At 38.0% G+C, this 24,644-nt stretch overlaps 1 protein-coding gene across 1 annotated transcript; it reads right to left on the minus strand.

Moving 5' to 3' along the window:
* Positions 1 to 310: 310 nt before the first annotated feature.
* Positions 311 to 23,994, minus strand: LOC136709367 (uncharacterized). The gene is made up of 8 exons (XM_066684566.1): positions 23,968 to 23,994; positions 18,946 to 19,194; positions 18,574 to 18,644; positions 18,416 to 18,455; positions 18,060 to 18,227; positions 17,696 to 17,771; positions 7,814 to 8,823; positions 311 to 421 (listed from the first exon to the last, which is right to left on the minus strand). The coding sequence occupies exons 1-8, from the start codon at positions 23,992 to 23,994 to the stop codon at positions 311 to 313; spliced, it is 1,752 nt and encodes a 583-aa protein (XP_066540663.1).
* Between the last annotated feature and the right edge of the window lie 650 nt (positions 23,995 to 24,644).

The raw sequence follows: 24,644 nt of genomic DNA on the forward strand, positions 1-24,644 counted from the left end.
AGTTAGATGTGATCCTCCTCAGTAAATTTCAACACTGGAAAACACGAATGGTTCCATTCGCCTTTGTCCTCATACCGTTTAGGTTTAACCTTTTTTCGAACTAGTCTTGAACTCTTTTCTTGATCCAATTTTCTGAACTGTTTTGAAATGGCATTACTGCTTTCTGGAATAGGACCTGCTGTTTCTGGGACATATTGAAATTCGATGTCTTCAAACTTTCTGTCTTGTTTACAAATTGCTGTGTCATTTCTGGCATTGTCAGAAATATACAGAGTCATCAGCATCATCCAAACCAAGGACAATCTCCTCTTCAGGGATATCTCATGCATGTTATTTTCAACATGTTCTTCCACATGTTCTTTTGGCTCTCCTGAACCTGCAACCTCTCCTCCCTCTGAGAAAGGCTTCTCTTGACTTGGTGCTTTAACACAATGAGATAAATGATACCACATTGGAGACCCTGGACTTGGACCGCTGTTCCAGTACTGCGAACTACTTCAAAAGGTCCTTCCTGGCGTTCATTATACCATTTTCTTCTAAATACCTTTACAAACACCTTTTTTCCAGGCTGCACGGTATTCCTCCTTTGCTCATCCAGCCTCTCCCGCTCTTCCTCTTTTCTTTGCTTTTCTGAAACATGTGGATATTCTTTTATGTAAATTAGCTAAATATGAAACATATGCCCGCATGTCATCTTCTAAAAGGGCTAAGCTTGGACATTTCCCACTTGTACGCAAACATGGCATTGGCATTCGTCTGCCTGTCATCAACTCAAAGGGAGTCATGTGTAAATTACACAGCTCACTTGAGCGACAAACCATTAATGCTAATGGAAGTGCTGCTATCCAATTTAAACTTGTGTGCTGACAGATTTTAACAATCAGATTTTACAAGACACCATTCATTTTTTCACAAATCCCTTGACTTTGCGGATGGTACACGGCACCCAGAAGCTGTTTAATTCTCAATTTCTGCTAAATTAAATCACTGTTTTATCCACAAAGTCTTTCCCATTAGCTTATGACTTCTCTACATAAAAACTTGGCCACAGATTGAGCATCTTAGTTGGACAAGCCTCAGGCCATCATGAAAATCTATCCACAACAACCAGCATATACCTTTTACCTCCAACTGGTTTATCATGTCAACAAAGTCCACAACTAACTCACGCATAGGACCCCTTGGTGTTGGAATGTAACCAGGAGGAACCATCACCCCCTGCAAACATTATTTTTCAAAACAATTGTGCATCAGCCAATGACATAATCAATCTGTTCAACCAAATATGGTGCCCAAAAAACATATTCCTTTGTAATCTTCCTCCTGACTTCTCCCCTAGCCACATTAGCCAACCCATGTGCCTCTTGAATCATCAGACCTAACAGGTCTGAAGGTGCTACTATCAGCCCCTCATGGTTTCTCCAGAGACCAGCAAATCCCTGCTGGCACCTCAATCTACTACAGTAGTTTATCTGTTTCAGGAACAGCTTCCTGCATTAAAAGCACATAATTATGTGTTACCTTGTCTTCCAAGTCCACTTCATGAGTTACCAAAAGCACTTATCCTAGTTTGTCAGCTCCTGTAATAGCTTTTGCTGCTTCATCAGCTGCTTTATTCCCTTGTGAAACCTTTGATGCATCCATTTTATTTGTTGCACATTTAGCTATTGCTATTTCTTTAGGTTTCATCATAGCATGCAACAGTTTCATTATTTGAGCATGATGCTGTATTGGTGGCCCATCAGTTTTTTTACACCCTCGATTTTTCCACACTGATCCAAACAAATGACACACATCATGGGCATAGGCTGAATCTATGTATATGTTCACACGCTTACCTTCAGCTAACAAACATGCTTCAGTTAACTCCACAACTTCAGCAAGTTGTGCAGATGCAGACTGTGGGATTACTTCAGCCTTTTCAACAACAACAGTTGTTGTCCCCTGGGCCCCTGGGCACTTAATTTATCTCCTACACGACAACAGGACCCATTGATCCAATACTCCACTTCAGCCTCACTCAACAGAAGAGCTTGCAAATCTGATCTAATTCTTGAGTAACTCTCTGCATCCTGTACACAGTCATGTGGCTCACCATCCTCTGGAGCTGGCAAGTTCTCAGCTGGATTTACTGTGATGCACCTCGCTAGGGTGACACCTTCTTGTTCTAAGAGCCTATGATAATCTCTAATTCTAGGCATAGTTAGAGTATATTTACCATAGTTTAAGAGATTTCTGGGACTATGATGGGTAAGAATTGTCACTGGATAACCCATTGTGACAGATGATTCTTTCTCATACATCAAGTACACTCCCACCATTGCTCTATAGCAAATTGGTAACCCTAGTTCCACTTCTGAAAAAGCAGTAGAATAATAAGCAATTGGTTGGGGATTTGTTCCCATACCTGTTGGCTGACAAAGAACTGCACATGTGTATTTACCTCCGGGAGAAGTGGACACATATAACAAAACATTCTTAGTATAATCTGCAAGAGCTAATGCTGAGCATTCCCTGTATCTTTAATCATAGCTCTCAAAGGCTTTGTTAAACTACCATAGTCCTCTACCCATGCTGAGGAATACCCTGTCATCATTACCTGTCATCAATACCCAAAAATGTCATAATTTCTCTTATTGTTCTGGGCTTGGGAGCTTGGCGAATAGCTTCTAACTGCTTATCAGAAATACATCTGTGTCCCTGTATTATGGTCTGCCCCAAATAAACTACACTTTCCTGACAGTACTGCAACTTTTTCTAAGAGACTTTGTGCGCTTTCTCTGCAGGCATCTGTAACAAAGTAATTGAATCTTTATGACATGTTTCCTCATCAGGTGCACAAAGAAGAATATCATATCCATGTACTGAATGTTGTACTGAATATGGTACAATACTTTTTAACTTCTGATCTACCCCTGCTAGATCATCTTTCAATACTTTATGAAAAATGTGAGCACTATATTTATATCCCTGTGATAATCTCTTATAATCATAGAAATAATAAAAAGATAGAAAAAATGCACCACATAAATCTAATACTGTGAAATACTTTGCATCTGGAGGATTTTATGCTAACAAAATATGTGGATCTGGCACTTCCGCTGGAAAGTCTGCTACTATTTCATTTACTGCTCTCAAATCATGTACTAAACGATAAGAGTTATCTGGCTTCTTCACAGGCAACAAAGGTGTATAACTCTGCGGATTCTGTGTTATCTTCAGAACATCTGCCTTCACAAGACTTTCAATTTGTGGTTGGATCCCTTTGATTGCTTCTTCATTCAAAGGATACTGAGGCTTCCATGGAGATTTTGTTCCTGGTCGGAGTTCAACTTTCACTGGTTGAGGACTTCACAAATCCAATGTCAGTGCTATGTTGTGACCTTAAACATTTTGGAACATATTGCAGCATTTCCTCTTTCAGAGTGTTTGAATCCATCTACGCATGTCATCCTGACGACTTGTGGCTGTTCTTGTCCTTGAGCAATAATCATAATCTTAATAAATCGCTGGTTTTCAATCCTCCAGATGGAAAGATTCTCTTTCAGTGGTTCAAAGACAACTTCTTCTGCTTCTGCCATCATTTCACCTATTTTTTTCTGCTCACAGTCCTCAGACACCAGCAAAGTCACATGTGGTACACTTTTTCCAATATCAAACTCTTTATGCAAATAATCATTTTTATCATTTTATCTTCATAGCAGTTCCGTGTGGTCCCAAAATTAGGCAACATGAGCATAATTCAACTTGCTTTGGTTGATGACTCAACCATTTCTCTACATCTGATTGTTCAGCATCCTTAAAGTATTTCAGTGTATAGTGAAATGGATACTCTGGAATCTTCGCATCAGGCATGTTTGCTACAATAAACTTCTCCCACAGCTTGGCTGGTTCCAAAAATTCTTCGCCTAGATTTCCAATCCAAAATACTGAAGAAGCTTCAGTCTCCATTTTCATCATCAATTGATCAATCATTTCACTCAGCACTTCCACCAGGCAGCCATCTGGTCTGCATCTCTTCCCAAAAGTGCAATAGATGTATGTTCTGATACCAGTATGGGTACTGAGGTCTTCAGATGTTCATTGCAGAGCTCAATTAGTTCCGTGAGAGGAATTAGCTGTTTTACTCCCTCAAACCTGATTGTCTGAATCATCTGACCAGACCTGGGGAAGTCCCTTACTCTTCCAACCATCATTGCTGTCTGAGTCCTCTTTCCTTCTACTCACATCTCCTCTTTTTTCTGCTTTAGCCAGTATTCGTCTGATTGCTGGGTCGTATTCACCCATGGCTTCGTCCTGGTCACCCAGATCCTCATTTCTAACTGTCCTAACTTTTCATTCTCAGGTCACCTCTAGTCTGAGGATGTCGAGTTCTCTTCTTGCTTTTGAAACTTGGATACAGTTTTATCATTGTCTCTGCTTGTCCTGTTTTAATGATGTATTCATCTTCATCTCGAATGTGATAGCTTCCTTCTTGACTGATCAATGGAAGCTGAAGACAGACTTCCTCACTTTTTGCTTCCTTCTCATAAGGTGGTGGTGTCTTAACTGAGTCCACATGCAAAAAAGGCACATTAACTTCTGCCATTTGTTTTTCTATTACCTTAGTACGCTGACTTATTGCTTCTGCACATTTCTCCCTCTTCTCTTTTGCAGCCTTTATCAGTTTCGGACCCTCTTGTTCACATAACTGGAGAATGCCAAGCTCTATTTGTCTTTTTTCCTTTCGCTTTCCTCCTTGATGCCCTTTCTTCTGTCCTGCTTTGTATGTTGATACAAGTACCTCCATTGTTTTAATTACATCTGGGTTAAGTGTCCCCTCTAACTGCCATGGTTGATCTAAGTCAGGCCATCGCTTAAAAGGATTATTTTTCTTAACTATATCAACAGGAGTAACCCCTTTTGAAACATTAGTGCCGATTTTTTGGGATAATAATGGCTTAATATGTTCCTAACTTACACTTTTTAAAATATTTTTCTCAATTTTTTCCTCTGTATATAGGCCACTGTATTACCACAATCAACAGAAATTAAACCCATTTACCCAGATTTAAATAAACATTCTATAACTACCTTGCAATTAAAGAATATACAAACTTATATAAGAAGCACTTCTACATATGATAATTACCACTAAATATTTGCAACCCCATTACACCTGCAGAAAAGCTTAGATCAGAAAACCCACACCAAACAATAATAGTTTTTATAAGCCTCATTTATAACTCTTAATGGAATTATAATCAAATAAGCATATTATCTTAAGAACAACCTGTGGCCAAGCTTTTTTTTTTTTTTTGAAATATTTAAATATTGTATGATTATTTTACATGTAAAACAAACTCCAACAAGTGTCTTCATTGGCTTAAGGCCTGAATAACTCCCCATTTTCTAAACAGCACAGAGAAAGAGTCTATTTTTAATATATGCTACTTTATGAGGCAGCATCAAATCAAATCAAATCAAATTTATTTATATAGCGCTTTTCACAACTGATGTTGTCACAAAGCAGCTTCACAGAATTCCAGTAAGACAAAGATTTGACATGAAATGTAAAAACAAATGTAAAACCCTCAAGTGAGCAAGCCAGGGGCGACAGTGGCAAGGAAAAACTCCCCCAGCTGAGGAAGAAACCTTGGGAGGAACCAAGGCTCACAAGGGGTGACCCATCCTCCTCTGGTCAATCTACTGGTGATGGTAGTTAGTAGTCCATGAGAACTTCAGTGTAGGGACAGCTTCAAGGCACTTGGTGGTTGCTGGAGCGTGGGCAGCTGGTCTGAAGCGTGGAGGAGGGTCTCGACAGTCATCCATCAGTGTCCAGACAGACAGGTGGGCAGTCGTTTACTCGGAAAGATGTAAAGGGATGGAATTAGTTTTGAACTGTTTTGTGTTTGTAAAGTAGAAAATATGAAAATTTCCAGAGTGTGGCTAATGACTCCGGCAGATCTGACTATGACAGCTTTAACTAAAAGGAGAGAACCAGGAGGACACACAGACACGGGAGCATCCTGAAACACTGGCATCCCTCCGCTCCACTGTCAACAAACCTGAGTGATCGCGAGAAGCGGCGGGACGACAGCACCAGCGTCTCAGTTTACTATAATTCCCTGTGTCCATGGACCCCCCGGATCTGCCGCCTTTATCTATGGGGGAGCATTAGCTACAAAAAGATAAACTAAACAAATGTGTTTTTAGCCTAGATTTGAAGATTGCGACTGTGTCTGAGTCCCGAACATTTTCTGGAAGATCATTCCAGAGTCTGGGGGCTTTATAAGAAAAGGCTCTTCCCCCAGCTGAGGCCTTCTGAATTCTGGGAACAATTAAAAATCCAGTATTCTGTGATCTGAGTGAACGTGGAGGCTCATAATAGGAAATTGTATCTTGAAGATATTCAGGAGCAAGCCCATGTAGAGCTTTATATGTTAATAACAAAATTTTGTAGTCAATGCGGAATTTAACAGGCAGCCAATGAAGTGATGATAAAACTGGGCTGATATGTTCAAATTTTCTAGTTTTAGTGAGGACCCTAGCTGCAGCATTTTGAACTAGTTGAAGTTTTCTTAAATTGCTGCTGGTGCATCCTGACAGTAGTGTGTTACAGTAGTAAAGCCTTGAAGTAATAAAGGCATGTACTAATGTTTCTGCGTCCTGGAGGGATAAGGCATTTCTAATCTTAGCAATATTGCGAAGATGTAAAAAAGCTGTCCTAGTGATACTACCTATGTGCATCAATATAGTGTTCGTCAACAGTGTTTCGAGTGTGCACCCCAAATTAAATCTCAGATCACCTCCAGTTCCCGTCGAACTGACCCAAAAAAATCACCTAGTGAATTTTTTAGGATTTTACGGCCGGTCTAAGCCCGCCTCTAAAAAGAGGGCTTTAACCAAATAGTGGCTTCCTATTCGCTTTTAACTCACTATTATCTATTTTCCCTTTATTCCTATTTTCTCTTCTATTACTTCTCTTTTATTACCTCATTTCCCTTCTATTTCCCTTATATTCCTTCACTTTTCAATCAATCAAATTTTATTTATATAGCGCTTTTCACAACAAAAAGTCATCACAAAGCAGCTTTACAGAGATCCGGGTCCAAGCCTCCTATGAGCAAGCCAGGGGCAACAGTGGCAAGGAAAAACTCCCTCAGCACACGAGGAAGAAACCTTGGAAGGAACCAAGACTCATACGGGGAACCCATCCTCCTCGGGTCGACACCGGAGAAACAATAGAGAACAGAAGTAAAAGTGAAATGATGACCGATGAAGGGGTTATAGTAATATAAATGTAGTATATTAGTGATGATGGAGAAGCAGAAATGAAAATGGTGAGGATGGTATTAGTGATGTATGAGTCTGATGAAGGAGGAGGTGATCAGGGATTCTGTGTGAGTTAAAATTAGGTGCAGTGTTAATCTGAGATAAAACAGCATGGCCAAGCATGATAGTGTAGATGAGACAAGGCCAGGATCTTGTACAGGACACGGGCTGGATCAGGGCAACACCTGGAGAGCAGCAGGACATCTCAAAGCATGAGAGAGAGACAGGAGAAAGAAAGCCAGACAAAGGGAACAAATAAAAATAGAGGTTAGTAGGGTCATGGTAAAGAACGGGCAAATTTGTCCTGCGAAAAAAGCTTCCACTGGTCAGGTAAGAGAACCCAGCGACAGACAGCGTGTTGGCGGTTACTACAAAGCTAACTAAGAATGCTGTAGCTATGGTGATATGACAGGGTTAATACAGAACAGTGATAATATGAAAACCAGCCCGAACACCAATATAGAAGGAGTAAACTGAAAGTGAGTGATTAACCAAAAGCTTGTTTGAAAAGGTAGGTTTTTAATCTAGATTTAAAGATTGAGAGTGTGTCTGAGCCCCGAACAGTTACCGGAAGGCTATTCCAGAGTTGAGGAGCTTTGTGAGAAAAGGCTCTTCCTCCTGCTGTGTTTTTCTTAATGCGAGGAACAAAGAGTAGATGGGCATCCTGTGAACGAAGTGTACGTGACGGGCGATAAGATATGAGAAGTTCAGTAAGATACTGCGGGCCTAAACCATTTAGAGATTTATAAGCTAAGAGGAGTATTTTATAGTCAATGCGAAATTTTACAGGTAGCCAGTGTAGGGACGAGAAAACTGAGGTGATATGTTCAAATTTTCTAGCTCTAGTGAGCACCCTGGCTGCTGCATTTTGAACTAACTGAAGCTTGTGTAACGCTTTGCACGAGCTCCCTGCCAGGAGCGCATTGCAGTAGTCTAGACGTGAAGTTATAAAAGCATGCACTAGTTTCTCTGCATCTTTTAATGATAAAATATGCCGAATTTTGGCAATATTGCGTAGGTGGAAGAAGGCGGTTTTGACTGTATTGGATATGTGGGTATCAAATGTGAGAGTCGAATCAAAGGCTACCCCTAAGTTTTTAATGATGGCATTGTGTTTTACTGTTGAATTATCAAGATTAATAGCAGCATTTCTGAGTGAATGTATCTGAGTATCTGTACCTAGTAACAAGACCTCAGTTTTATCAGAATTTAACATTAGAAAATTTTGCATCATCCAGTCTTTAATTTCAGTTAGACATTCTGTTATTTTACGTAGACAAGCAACATCATTGGGTTTGGCTGATATATACAGTTGTGTGTCATGAGCATAACAGTGGAATTGAATCCCATGCTTACGGATTAGTCTACCCAGTGGCAGCATGTAGAGTGTGAACAATACAGGGCCAAGCACTGATCCTTGTGGAACACCATATTTAACTAAAGTATGATTAGAGGATTTATTATTCAGATAAACAAATTGATAACGATCGGATAAATAAGATCTGAACCAAGAGAGGGCAGATCCTTTTATTCCTACCAGATTTCCAGCCTATCAAGAAGCATCACATGATCTATGGTATCAAACGCTGCACTAAGGTCAAGCAGCACCAGAATAGAGATATAGCCCTTATCATGTGAAAGGAGTAAGTCATTAGTTACTCTTGTTAGAGCTGTTTCTGTGCTGTGATTTGGTCTAACTCCAGACTGAAAAATGTCATCTACATTGTTTTGTAGATAAGAGCACAACTGCTGTGACACGACTTTTTCTAGAATCTTAGCAATAAAAGGGAGGTTTGATATTGGCCTGTAGTTTGCGAGTACAAGAGGGTCAATATTGGGTTTTTTAATAATTAGTTTGATTACCGCTAGTTTCAGAGGTTTTGGTACATATCCAATGTTGAGGGATGAGTTTATTATTGTGAGCAATGGTCTAATGACTTTAGGTAAAATTTGTTTAAATAATTGTGTTGGTACAGGATCCAGTAAGCATGAAGTTGATTTAGATGAGCTAATTAAACTAAGCAAGTCATTTTCATCGACAGAACTCAAGTAATCTAAGTGCACCTCAGAGCTGGCGGGGGGTTCATCTACGAGAGCCGATGTGACTTTGGACTGATTTTGGATTTTGAGGCGAATGCAATCAATTTTATCATTAAAAAACCTCATAAAGTCATTGCTACAGAAATCAGAGGGAACAATGGGGTTGATTTCCTTTTTGTTTCCAATTAGATTTGATACAGTGCTAAAAAGGAATCTAGGGTTGTCTTTGTTGTTTTCTATAAGGGAAGGGATTGTTTGTAATGAGCTCAAGGTCATTTGGGTGAGTTGGAAAAGAAATGGTGGTAAGGTCTGGAAGGTTGTTGATAAAATCACTAACTTTTGAGGATGTTATAGTGCGCTTTCTAATATAGCGTGGTTGTGGACAAATATCAAAGTTTAACGCAATTTCATATGTGATTAGATGGTGATCAGAGATGGTCTCATGTAGCGAGAGATTGGATAGATTCTTTATCTCAATGCCCCGTGTTAACACTAGGTCCAATGTGTGTTTGTATTGATGAGTGGGCCCAGTAACATTCTGAGTGAACCCTAGCGCATCCAAAATTGATTCAAATGCAATTTTAAGTGGATCATGGTCCTTCTCAAAGTGAATATTGAAATCACCTACAATTAAGGCCTTTTCTGATACGATAACTACACTGTAAAATGTAATAGCCGTGATGACTTAAATTAATTAGTTAACTTTACTTGGTTATGAAGATAATGCACTTCTTACTAGTTTTTTGTAAGTTACCGTTAATTGTAGAGAGAAAAAAACAATTAACTTATTGTCTTGAGTGCAGACAGCTTAAAACAATCAAGTAGTAATAAAGGCTGCAGGACTCAACATTCAGTCTCCCTCCCAGAACTGGTTTAATGGCCGGTGGATGACTTCGGTGGAGCCTGCTTTTGTCTTTTGAAGTAAGGTAAGTTGTCAAGCAAGCAACGAATTTAAATGTATTTTATTTTTATTTATTTAACGAAATAAAATTGTGTGACTTTGTTTCTGAATACTCCCGTAGCTCACTGGAGTCAAGCCAGCCTCCACTTGGAAAAGCTTGGTCAAGCCAGCCCCCAGTTAGATTTGGTGGAACGTCGTATCCTGAACATTACGGTAATAGCGTGCAGAGGAACAAATTTCTAAATAAAAGCCAAAATTCAATGACAGGAAATGTATGTAATAATAAATAATTTTCTAAACAAATAATAAATGGATAAACAACAAATGTTTGCTATTTTGTGGAAATTATGAAGATTTTAGGACATGACTCTCAAGTCACTCTGATGTGCCATTTAAAAATAAAGGCCCTTTGTGTAGTCATATGCCTGTAAATTTAATTTCAAATTTAAATAATTATTAAAAAGAAACCTTTAGTTTGCACAGAACAATTTCACTTCATAATCATAGTACCACAACTGATTATGTCACTCACTTAATATGAAATCATTCTGATGTGTCATTCAAAAATAAAGGCCCTTTGAATTGTCCCATGTCTGTAAATTTAATTTCAAATTTACATAATTATTAAAAGGAAACCTTTAGTTTGCACAGAACAATTTCACTTCATAATCATAGTACCACATCTACGACGGAGTTTTAGGGCCACAGCGGTAAAAAAAAAACAAAAAAACAAGATTCAGAGATTAAAGTCAGAATTCTGAGATAAAAAGTCGGAATAATTCTGAGAAAAAAAGTCAGAATAATTCTGAGAAAATAAGTCAGAATAATTCTGAGAAAAAAAGTCGGAATAATTCTGAGAAAAAAAGTCGGAATAATTCTGAGAAAAAAAGTCAGAATAATTCGCTGCGTATAATGGAGCAGACACAGTGTAACTGTGGAACGCAATGTGTTGCTTAAGTTATGCTATGGTATAGATTTCAGGAATAAACACTCTTCTCTTCCACATCAGGGCCACAGTGTGATTAGTGTTTAAACCCTGAATCAGTGCACGAACCCAGGGCATGTAGTTTCAAGATACAGTTAATGATCACGAAAATGATGGATACAGAACGAGTAGAACTCCGGCGCCCACGAAGCTCCATCGCGTTACGGCTCGGACTCGTACAAAAAACTAAAGCCTTATGCATGAATTATTTATTAAACGCATTCACACGACATGACGCAGCCCCTGACTGAGATGCATAAAGGCGATGGAGCTTCGTGGGCGCAAGAGTTCTACTCTGTTACACTGTGTCTGCTCCATTATACGCAGCGAATTATTCTGACTTTTTTTCTCAGAATTATTCCGACTTTTTTTCTCAGAATTATTCCGACTTTTTTTCTCAGAATTCTGTCTTTAATCTCGGAATCTTGTTTTTTTTTTTTTTACCGCTGTGGCCCTAAAACTCCGTCGTACACACATCTGATTATGTCACTCACTGAATATCAAGCCATTCTGATGTGTCATTTCAAAATAAAGGCCCTTTGAATTGTCCCATTTCTGTAAATTTAATTTCAAATTAACGTAATTATTAAAAAGAAACCTTTAGTTTGCACAGAAAAATTTCACTTCATAATCATAGTACAACACCTGATTATGTCACTCACTGAATATCAAGTCGTTCTGATGTGTCATTTCAAAATAAAGGCCCTTTGAATCGTCCCATTTCTGTAAATTTAATTTCAAATTTAAATAATTATTAAAAAGAAACTTATAGTTTGCACAGACTAATTTCACTTCATAATCATAGTACCACACCTGATTATGTCACTCACTTAATATGAAGTCATTCTGATGTGTCATTTCAAAATAAAAGCCCATTGAATTGTCCCATTTCTGTAAATTTATTTCCAAATTTAAATAATTATTAAAAGTAAACCTTTAGTTTGCACAGAACAATTTCACTTCATAATCATAGTACCACACCTGATTATGTCATTCACTGAATATCAAGTCATTCTGATGTGTCATTTCAAAATAAAGGCCCTTTGAATTGTCCCATTTCTGTAAATTTAATTCCAAAATTTAGATCCTTATTAAAAAGAAACCTTTAGTTTGCACAGAACAATTTCACTTCATAGTCATAGTACAACACCTGATTATGTCACTCATTAAATATCAAGTCATTCTGATGTGTCATTTCAAAATAAAGGCCCTTTGAATTGTCCCATTTCTGTAAATTAATTTCCAAATTTGAATAATAATTAAAAAGTAACCTTTAGTTTGCACAGAACAATTTCACTTCATAATCATAGTACAACATCTGATTATGTCACTCACTGAATATCAAGCCATTCTGATGTGTCATTTCAAAATAAAGGCCCTTTGAATTGTCCCATTTCTGTAAATTTAATTCCAAAATTTAGATCCTTATTAAAAAGAAACCTTTAGTTTGCACAGAACAATTTCACTTCATAGTCATAGTACCACACCTGATTATGTCACTCACTGAATATCAAGTCATTCTGATGTGTCATTTCAAAATAAAGGCCCTTTGTGTTGTCCCATTTCTGTAAATTTAATTTCAAATTTAAATAATTATTTAAAAAAAACCTTTAGTTTGCACAGAACAATTTCACTTCATAATCATAGTACCACACCTGATTATGTCACTCACTTAATACGAAGTCATTCTGGTGTGTCATTTCAAAATAAAAGCCCATTGAATTATCCCATTTCTGTACATTTATTTCTAAATTTAAATAATTATTAAAAGGAAACCTTTAGTTTGCACAGAACAATTTCACTTCATAATCATAGTACCACACCTGATTATGTCACTCACTTAATATGAAGTAATTCTGATGTGTCATTTCAAAATAAAGGCCATTTGAATCGTCCCATTTCTGTAAATTTAATTTCAAATTTAAATAATTATTAAAAAGAAACCTTTAGTTTGCACAGACTAATTTCACTTCATAATCATAGTACCACACCTGATTATGTCACTCACTTAATATGAAGTCATTCTGATGTGTCATTTCAAAATAAAAGCCCATTGAATTGTCCCATTTCTGTAAATTTATTTCCAAATTTAAATAATTATTAAAAGTAAACCTTTAGTTTGCACAGAACAATTTCACTTCATAATCATAGTACCACACGTGATTATGTCATTCTCTGAATATCAAGTCATTCTGATGTGTCATTTCAAAATAAAGTCCCTTTGAATTGTCCCATTTCTGTAAATTTAATTCCAAAATTTAGATCCTTATTAAAAAGGAAACCTTTAGTTTGCACAGAACAATTTCACTTCATAGTCATAGTACAACACCTGATTATGTCACTCATGTAATATGATGTCATTCTGATGTGTCATTTCAAAATAAAGGCCCTTTGAATTGTCCCATTTCTGTAAATTAATTTCCAAATTTGAATAATAATTAAAAAGTAACCTTTAGTTTGCACAGAACAATTTCACTTCATAATCATAGTACAACATCTGATTATGTCACTCACTGAATATCAAGCCATTCTGATGTGTCATTTCAAAATAAAGGCCCTTTGAATTGACCCATTTCTTTAAATTTAATTTCAAATTTACATAATTATTAAAAGGAAACCTTAAGTTTGCACAGAATAATTTCACTTCATAATCATAGTACCACACCTGATTATGTCACTCATTAAATATCAAGTCATTCTGATGTGTCATTTCAAAATAAAGGCCCTTTGAATTGTCCCATTTCTGTAAATTAATTTCCAAATTTGAATAATAATTAAAAAGTAACCTTTAGTTTGCACAGAACAATTTCACTTCATAATCATAGTACAACATCTGATTATGTCACTCACTGAATATCAAGCCATTCTGATGTGTCATTTCAAAATAAAGGCCCTTTGAATAGTCCCATTTCTGTAAATTTAATTCCAAAATTTAGATCCTTATTAAAAAGAAACCTTTAGTTTGCACAGAACAATTTCACTTCATAGTCATAGTACAACACCTGATTATGTCACTCATGTAATATGATGTCATTCTGATGTGTCATTTCAAAATAAAGGCCCTTTGAATTGTCCCATTTCTGTAAATTTAATTCCAAATTTATATGATTATTAAAAGGAAATCTTTAGTTTGCACAGATTAATTTCACTTCATAATCATAGTACCACACCTGATTATGTCACTCATTAAATATCAAGTCATTCTGATGTGTCATTTCAAAATAAAGGCCCTTTGAATTGTTCCATTTCTGTAAATTTAATTCCAAATTTATATCATTATTAAATGTGAACCATTAGTTTGCACAGAACAATTTCACTTCATAATCATAGTACCACACCTGATTATGTCACTCATTAAATATCAAGTCATTCTGATGTGTCATTTCAAAATAAACGCTCTTTGAATTGTCCCATTTCTGTAAATTGAATTCCAAATTTACATAATTATTAAAAAGAAACCTTTAGTTTGCACAGAACAATTTCACTTCATAATCATAGTACCACATCTGATTGTCACTCACTTAATATGAAGTCATTCTGATGTGTCATTTCAAAATAAAGGCCCTTTGTGTTGTCCTATCTCTAAATTTATTTCCAAATTTAGATGAATATTAAAAGTGAACTATTAGTTTGCACAGAACAATTTCAATTCATAATCATAGTACAACACCTTATTATGTCACTCACTGAATATGAAGTCATTCTGGTGTGCCATTTTAAAAAAGAACTATTGTAAATGATCACATTTCAGCTATATTCACTCCGGATGTTGGAATTGTTATTAAAAGGAATCCTCCAGTTTGCACACACCACTTTCACTTTATAATGAAAGTACATCCCCTAAATATATGTCTCTCACTTAATATCAAGTCATTCTTGTGTGCCATTTCAGATTAGGACCACTGTAATCAACCAGATTTTAATTATATTCACTGTAGATGTTGAGATTGTTAATAAAAGGAATCCTCCAGTTTGTAAACACTACTTTCACTTCATAATGATAGTACAGCACATGCAAGCATCAATCATTTAATGTCATACTATTGTAGTGTGTCTAATTTGTTCATCCACTCATTACATCCAGATCACATTACTGATTTATGTCCTCCCAATGTGCTCTATTATGCTAACGAAGCAAGTCCAATATGCTGCTGTAAAGGTTCTGACTTAATGGAAAACAATGGATTACATTACACCTGAACGTCAATCACTGAACTGGTTATTGGTAAGACTACATTATATATTTTAGGAATGTTTTTTAAATCGGCTTTATGGTCATATTCCTATTTTACCTTAGTGAAATGATTGTACACTCTTAAAAATAATGCTGCTGTCAGAGGTTCACTGTCACGCCCTCGTCCTGTCATGCCCGTTTTCCTCGCCATGTGCTCTCTCAGCACATGGCTCTGTCTGTTGCTGTCCTTGTCTCTGCCCATGTCCCGCCTTTGTTCCGCCTCCTTGTCTGCTGTCCTCATTATCTGTCTCAGGTGTGTCTCGTTTGTATTTGTTTAAATATCATTTTTTTTTGCTGTTTCCCAGTCAAGTCATGTCATTTCGTTTTGTGTTGTCCTAGTGAAGACGTTTCGTTTAGTTTCCCAGTCGTGTTGTTTCTTCCTTTTTTCGTAGTCATGTGGTGTTGTTTCTCTCCCACTTCAAGTCAGGTTGTTGTTGTTTCCTAGTCGTTTCATTTTGTTTCCAAAGTCATGTCGGTGTGTGTAATTCTCATTTGTAGTCATGTCATTTCGTTTTTCTCCCCAAGCCTTGTCATTTCTTTCCTCTAAGTATCGTTGTTTCTCCTCCAGTGTATCTGTGTCTTGTTTCTTAGTTCGGTCTGTCTCTGTCGTTTTCCTCATTTCATTTCATATGTCTTTGTTTGATATCTTTGTTTTGATATATCTTTTGTTTCATTAAAATTACTGTGTTTTAGCAAGTGTGTCTGTCTCCGTCAGTCCGCCCCGATAATCATGACAGAATGACCAATACTATAAGGACACAGCTAACACAGACAATCCTTTTGCGAGGTGTGCTATTCGCCAGACGCCATTCCGTATAGGCCCCAGAGATCCTGTGGGGTATGTTTTAAAGGCGGCTTTGGAATGGAGTAGCCGGCTCCAGCTCATGCCCCCTGCCTCTGTGGACATCATCGCAGGGCCCCCTGCCTCCGTGGACGTCATCGCAGGGCCCCCTGCCTCCGTGGACGTTATCGCAGGGCCCCCTGCCTCCGTGGACGTCGTCGCAGGGCCCCCTGCCTCCGTGGACTTCGTCGCAGGGCCCTCTGCTCCCAAGGACGTCGCTGCACTCCCTCCTGATCTCCAGGAGAAGCTTGCAAGCCTCTTGGCACGTCTGGAGGTCTCCATGAAGGCGGCACCCGCCGCTCCTGTCTCCGCGAAAGCGGCACCCGCCGCTCCTGTCTCCGTGAAGGCGGTACCAGCCACTCCTGTCTCCGTGAAGGCGGCACCAGCCGCTCCTGGACCCGTGACTGTGGCTCCGGCCACTCCTGGACCCGTGACTGTGGCTCCGGCCGCCTCTGCACCCGTGACTGTGGTTCCCGCCGCTTCTGCACCCGTGACTGTGGCTCCGGCCGCTTCTGCACCCGTGACTGTGGCTCCGGCCGCTTCTGCACCCGTGACTGTGGCTCAGGCCGCTTCTGCACCCGTGACTGTGGCTCCGGCCGCTTCTGCACCCGTGACTGTGGCTCCGGCCGCCTCTGCACCCGTGACTGTGGCTCCGGCCGCTTTTGCACCCATGACTATGGCTTTTTTTACACATTTAAAATATTCCGAAAGATGGTTCTTCATGAAACCAATAGTACTTCTCCTATGGCGTCACTCAGTGAATGTCACGATTAGCGGGGCAGACTGACGGAAGCGGATGCACTTGCTAAAACACAGTAATTTTAATGAAACAAAAGATACAACAAAACAAAGACTGGCAACTACGGAAACAACTAGACATATGAAATGAATTGAGGAAAACAACAGAGACAGACCAAACTAAGAAACAAGACACGGATACACTGGAGGAGAAACAACAATACTTAGAGGAAAGAAATGACAAGGCTTGGGGAGAAAAACAAAATGACATGACTACAAATGAGAATTACACAAACCGACATGACTCTGGAATCAAAATGAAACGACTAGGAAACAACAACAACATGACTTGAAGTGGGAGAGAAACAACACCACATGACTACGAAAAAAGGAAGAAACAACACGACTGGGAAACTAAACGAAACGTCTTGACTAGGAAGTTAACAACACAAAAACGAAACGACATGACTTGACTGGGAAAGAGCAAAACGAATGACCGATAACAGGAAGTGACACAAGGAAACTTAAATACTACATACAAACGAGACACACCTGAGACAGATAACGAGGACAGCAGACTAGGAGGTGGAACAAAGGCGGGACATGGGCGGAGACAAGGAAAACAGACACAACAGAACAGACACAGGAGCTGGGGACATGACAGGACCGGATATTGGAGACTGGACATGGGAGAGGACAGGAGGCTGACAAAGGGGGGCTACAGGAGAAGAGACTTGGGACAAGACAGAGGACAGAAACGAGACAAGACAGAACTAGAGACGGGTGATAAAATACTGGAATGAAGAGGGGGACGGACTGGAGACAAAACTGGAGAGCAGACGGGACTGAACGGGTGACTGAAAAAAGGGAAAAGGAGACAAGACTTGAGACTAGAAAGGACTAGACAGGACGAGAGTGGACACATGAGACTGGACCGGAGCAGGAAACTGGACAGGGTGCTTGACATTGGACAGGACAATGGATGGGAACGGGGATTGGACGAGACTAGGAACTGGAGTCGGGACAGAAGCAGGTGACTGGACAGGTTTAGGGACAGAAGACTGGACATGGGCAGGTGACAGGACAGGGGACTGGAATGGAGACAGAACATGTGGAAGAACTGGGTAATGGGACTAGACAGGAGCAGAGACTGGTGACGAGACAGGGGACATAACTGAGGACAGGACAGAACCAGAGACAGAAGATTGGACAGGAGCAGGGGACAGGACAATGGACTGGAAGGGAGACAAGGCAAGTGACTGAACAGGGGACAGGACATTTGATTGAACACTGGATGGATACGGGGACTGGACATGAGGCAGGACAGGTGACGGGACTGGGTGTTGGGAATGGACAGGATACTGGACTTGAGACAGGACAGAGGGTTGAAATGGAGACTGGACTGGAGACAAGACAGGAGAAGAGACAGGTGATAAGACATAAGACTGAAATGTGGACTGGACTGGATTAACAGGGGACTGGATAAGACTTGGCAGGGGAACAGGGACCAGGATGTTTACCGGGACTGACACGAACACAGTGACAGGGACGGGAACAGAGACAAAGGCAGACACAGGTACAGGGACGAGGACTAAGACAGGAACCAGGACAGGAACAGACATGGAAATCAAAACAACTGGGGGATGCCCAGGACTGGCAAATGTCTGAGGAGAAGTCTGAGGAACCAGCCTGGGCACACTTATGGGGATCGGCCCCGAAGTCCTTGGGACCGACCTACGGACACGACCTGAAGCGACCGGAGCCACAGTCACGGGTGCAGAAGCGGCCGAAGCCACAGTCACGGGTGCAGAAGCGGCCGGAGCCACAGTCACGGGTGCAGAAGCAGCCGGAGCCACAGTCACGGGTGCAGAGGCGGCCGGAGCCACAGTCACGGGTGCAGAAGCGGCCGGAGCCACAGTCACGGGTGCAGAGGCGGCCGGAGCCACAGTCACGGGTCCAGAAGCGGTTGGTGCCGCCTTCACGGAGACAGGAGCGGCTGGTGCCGCCTTCACGGAGACAGGAGTGGCTGGTACCGCCTTCACGGAGACAGGAGCGGTGGGTGCCGCTTTCGCGGAGACAGGAGCGGCGGGTGCCGCCTTCATGGAGACCTCCAGACGTGCCAAGAGGCTTGCAAGCTTCTCCTGGAGATCAGGAGGGAGTGCAGCGACGTCCTTGGGAGCAGAGGGCCCTGCGACGAAGTCCACGGAGGCAGGGGGCCCTGCGACGACGTCCACGGAGGCAGGGGGCCCTGCGATAACGTCCACGGAGGCAGGGGGCCCTGCGATGAAGGAAGAAACAACACGACTGGGAAACTAAACGAAACGTCTTGACTAGGACAACACAAAACGAAATGACATGACTTGACTGGGAAACAGCAAAAAAAATTATATTTAAACAAATACAAATGAGACACACCTGAGACAGATAATGAGGACAGCAGACAAGGAGGCGGAACAAAGGCGGGACATGGGCGGAGACAAGGACAGCAACAGACAGAGCCATGTGCTGAGAGAGCACATGGCGAAGAAAACGACATGTTCTTTTTTAAAATGGCACACCAGAATGACTTCATATTCAGTGAGTGACATAATAAGGTGTTGTACTATGATTATGAAGTGAAATTGTTCTGTGCAAACTAATAGTTCACTTTTAATATTCATCTAAATTTGGAAATAAATTTAGAGATAGGACAACACAAAGGGCCTTTATTTTGAAATGACACATCAGAATGACTTCATATTAAGTGAGTGACAATCAGATGTGGTACTATGATTATGAAGTGAAATTGTTCTGTGCAAACTAAAGGTTTCTTTTTAATAATTATGTAAATTTGGAATTCAATTTACAGAAATGGGACAATTCAAAGAGCGTTTATTTTGAAATGACACATCAGAATGACTTGATATTTAATGAGTGACATAATCAGGTGTGGTACTATGATTATGAAGTGAAATTAATCTGTGCACACTAAAGGTTTCCTTTTAATAATTATATAAATTTGGAATTAAATTTACAGAAATGGGACAATTCAAAAGGCTTTTATTTTGAAATGACTCATCAGAATGACTTGATATTCAGTGAGTGACATAATCAGATCAGATGTGGTACTATGATTATGAAGTGAAATTGTTCTGTGCAAACTAAAGGTTTTTTTTAAATAATTATTTAAATTTCAAAATAAATTTACAGAAATGGGACAATTCAAAGAGCTTTTATTTTGAAATGACACATCAGAATGACGTGATATTTAATGAGTGACATAATCAGGTGTGGTACTATGATTATGAAGTGAAATTAATCTGTGCAAATTAAAGGTTTTTTTTTTAAATAATTATTTAAATTTCAAAATAAATTTACAGAAATGGGACAATTCAAAGGGCTTTTATTTTGAAATGACACATCAGAATGACTTCATATTAAGTGAGTGACATAATCAGGTGTTGTACTATGACTATGAAGTGAAATTGTTCTGTGCAAACTAAAGGTTTCTTTTTAATAATTATTTAAATTTGAAATTAAATTTACAGAAATGGGACAATTCAAAGGGCCTTTATTTTGAAATGACACAGCAGAATGACTTGATATTTAATGAGTGACATAATCAGGTGTGGTACTATGATTATGAAGTGAAATTGTCCTGTGCAAACTAAAGGTTTCCTTTTAATAATTATTTAAATTTGAAATTACAGTTACAGAAATGGGACAATTCAAAGAGCCTTTATTTTGAAATGACACATCAGAATGACTTGATATTTAATGAGTGACATAATCAGGTGTGGTACTACGATTATGAAGTGAAATTGTTCTGTGCAAACTAATGGTCTCTTTTTAATAATTATATAAATTTGGAATTAAATTTACAGAAATGGGACAATTCAAAGGTCCTTTATTTTGAAATGACACATCAGAATGACTTCATATTAAGTGAGTGACATAATCAGGTGTTGTACTATGATTATGAAGTGAAATTGTTCTGTGCAAACTAATGGTTCACTTTTAATAATAATCTGAATTTGGAAATAAATTTACAGAAATGGGACAATTCAAAGGTCCTTTATTTTGAAATGACACATCAGAATGACTTCATATTAAGTGAGTGACATAATCAGGTGTTGTACTATGATTATGAAGTGAAATTGTTCTGTGGAAACTAATGGTTCACTTTTAATAATAATCTGAATTTGGAAAATTTTTTTACAGAAATGGTACAATTCAAAGGGTCTTTATTTTGAAATGACACATCAGAATGACGTCATATTAAGTGAGTGACATAATGAGGTGTGGTACTATGATTATGAAGTGAAATTGTTCTGTGCAAACTAAAGGTTTCCTTTTAATAATTATGTAATTTTGAAACTAAATTTACAGAAATGGTACAATTCAAAGGGCCTTTATTTTGAAATGACACATCAGAATGACGTCATATTCAGTGAGTGACATAATCAGGTGTTGTACTATGATTATGAAGTTAAATTGTTCTGTGCAAACTAATGGTTCACTTTTAATAATAATCTGAATTTGGAAAAAATTTTTTACAGAAATGGGACAATTCAAGGGTCTTTATTTTGAAATGACACATCAGAATGACGTCATATTAAGTGAGTGACATAATGAGGTGTGGTACTATGATTATGAAGTGAAATTGTTCTGTGCAAACTAAAGGTTTCCTTTTAATAATTATGTAATTTTAAAATTAAATTTACAGAAATGGGACAATTCAAAGGGCCTTTATTTTGAAATGACACATCAGAATGACTTCATATTAAGTGAGTGACATAATCAGGTGTTGTACTATGATTATGAAGTGAAATTGTTCTGTGCAAACTAATGGTTCACTTTTAATAATAATCTGAATTTGGAAAAATCTTTTACAGAAATGGGACAATTCAAAGGGCCTTTATTTTGAAATGACACATCAGAATGACGTCATATTAAGTGAGTGACATAATGAGGTTTGGTACTATGATTATGAAGTGAAATTGTTCTGTGCAAACTAATGGTTTCTTTTTAATAATGATCTAAATTTGAAATTAAATTTACAGAAATGGTACAATTCAAAGGGCCTTTATTTTGAAATGACACATCAGAATGACGTCATATTAAGTGAGTGACATAGTCAGGTGTGGTATTATGATTATGAAGTGAAATTGTTCTGTGCAAACTAATGGTTTCTTTTTAATAATGATCTAAATTTGAAATTAAATGTACAGAAATGGGACAATTCAAAGGGCCTTTATTTTGAAATGACACATCAGAATGACGTCATATTAAGTGAGTGACATAATCAGGTGTGGTACTATGATTATGAAGTGAAATTGTTCTGTGCAAACTAATGGTTCACTTTTAATAATCTGAATTTGGGAAAAAAATTTACAGAAATGGGACAATTCAAAAGGCCTTTATTTTGAAATGACACATCAGAATGACGTCATATTAAGTGAGTGACATAGTCACGTGTGGTACTATGATTATGAAGTGAAATTAGTCTGTGCAAACTAATGGTTTCTTTTTAATAATTATTTAAAGTTGGAAATAAATTTACAGAAATGTGACAATTCAAAGGGCCTTTATTTTGAAATGACACATCAGAATGACGTCATATTAAGTGAGTGACATAGTCAGGTGTGGTACTATGATTATGAAGTGAAATTGTTCTGTGCAAACTAATGGTTTCTTTTTAATAATTATTTAAATTTGGAAATAAATTTACAGAAATGGGTCAATTCAAACGGCCTTTATTTTGAAATGACACATCAGATTGACTTGATATTAAGTGAGTGACATAATCCGGTGTTGTACTATGATTATGTAGTGAAATTGTTCTGTGCAAACTAATGATTTCTTTGTAATAATTATTTAAATTTCGAAATAAATTTACAGAAATGGGACAATTTAAAGGGCCTTTATTTTGAAATTTGGTCCTCTGCACGCTCTTACCGTAATGTTCAGAATACGAAGTTCCACCAAAACTAAGTGGGGGCTGGCTTGACCAAGCTTTTCCAAGTGAGGGCTGGCTTGACTTCAGTTGAAAACTGGACAAGAAAGACGCTGTTTACTTTCAGTTTCGTTTTGACTCACATAACGTCAACCTACGCTGTCTCTGGCCAGAAAAATATGAGTCATCAGCAAAAACATATTCCTATTATTGATTTATAGTTTTTCACGGTTTTTTTTAGGTTTCACATCAAATAACACTGCATTAGATCAACAAATATAAACTAAAAAGCTTAAATAATTATTTATTGTGTGTTTTCTAAATAAACAAGTATTATTTCATCATTTTTTAAAAAGATTATAATAATAATAATAATAACTGTAACCATTATCAGCATCTGAGAAAACTGCCAAAGTACCAAAATGTTTTTTATTTGTTGGGATATTGTCCATATTTGCCCTGAACTAAATTCCTGAAAGTCTGGGCCTGCTGTGACTGTCAGAACTTTATCAGTCATACATCCCAGAGCTTAGAATATCAAGAAAAATATGTCCGTCTGATGCTACAAATTTATTTTATCACAGTAATATGACATGTAATAAATTAGAATAAAAAATGCTTATGTTTTCAACTAAAAGACACCTCACTAACAATCTGTGTCAAGATATCCGCTGTGGGAATATGATTTCAAGGCTGTACATTGAGAAATATGAAAAAAAAAAAAAAGCAGGCGCTAGGTAAAATTTTTGGTCAAAACATGACAAATTTATAGAAAAATTGATTTATCGGTCAGCATGAAAACCTCAAGTGATTACATATTTGAGTAGCTAAGGTTCTTTAGAAAATAAAACAACAAATTGAATATGGCTATGTCACATAATTACTGTTTAAATGCAACTGAAAGAGACACTGACAAAAAAACGGAATAGCAAAATAGCTATATATATAGGGTCCATGGGGTTAATTTAGCAATTTTTACTGGAGACTTAAACTCCCACAGAACCATGACTACACTTTTTAACATGCAGTGTGGTTCTCATGTGGAGTTCTGTCCATAAAAAAAAATTAAAAAATAAAAAATTAAATGTTCACAAACGGCTTGACTCAGTGTCTACTGCCATCATTGTTGAGGGAGATACTGTAATGGACAATCTACAGAATCTGCCTCAAGCCATGTGCCTCTTGTTTGGGTTGGCATATGCTTTGCACTTAGATTACCCTAAAGCCATGAAAAACACGTTCAATTTCATTCAAAGAGTGATGCTTGGCTTGGGAGAGAACAAACTTCCACCTAAGCTGCAAACTCTTAAAAATCTCCTGTTGAGTTAAATGGCTAATCAAGTGTGAGTCTAGGACAGCTCACTTAAGTGGATTCTTTTTTTTCTAATGTTGTTTCTAATGTTTAAACTAAATTAAGGCTCTCCTTTCAAATAAACAGCCCTGGGTTTACCAGCAATTTATGTTTATGTCTGTATATGTTAATTTTGTAATTTTATTTTATTTATTGAATTGCTGGCATGTATGTACACACCTTGTCATCTTGTAAACCAATGCCAATCCTATTTTAAGCCTTTTTTTTTATTAAATAAATAAATAAATAAATAAATAAAAACACGTATAATTGAACTTAAAAATCTCAGTACCTTGATTTATTGT

The sequence above is a fragment of the Hoplias malabaricus genome, chromosome 1 (assembly GCF_029633855.1).
Source record: "Hoplias malabaricus isolate fHopMal1 chromosome 1, fHopMal1.hap1, whole genome shotgun sequence".
Lineage (NCBI taxonomy): Eukaryota > Metazoa > Chordata > Actinopteri > Characiformes > Erythrinidae > Hoplias > Hoplias malabaricus.

What these genes read in the sequence shown, in the direction of transcription:
- LOC136709367 (XM_066684566.1), bottom strand. Translation starts at nt 23,994, where the DNA reads ATGGTTCTGTGGGAGTTTAAGTCTCCA. An exon ending in TCTGTCCTGTCTCAAGTCCA is followed by an intron (nt 18,228 to 18,415) that starts GTATCCTGTCCA and finishes TCCTGTCCTCAG; the next exon opens with TTATGTCCCCTGTCTCGTCA. An exon ending in GTCATGTCCCCAGCTCCTGT is followed by an intron (nt 8,824 to 17,695) that starts GTCTGTTCTGTT and finishes CTGCCCTCTCTT; the next exon opens with GGTTCAGATCTTATTTATCC.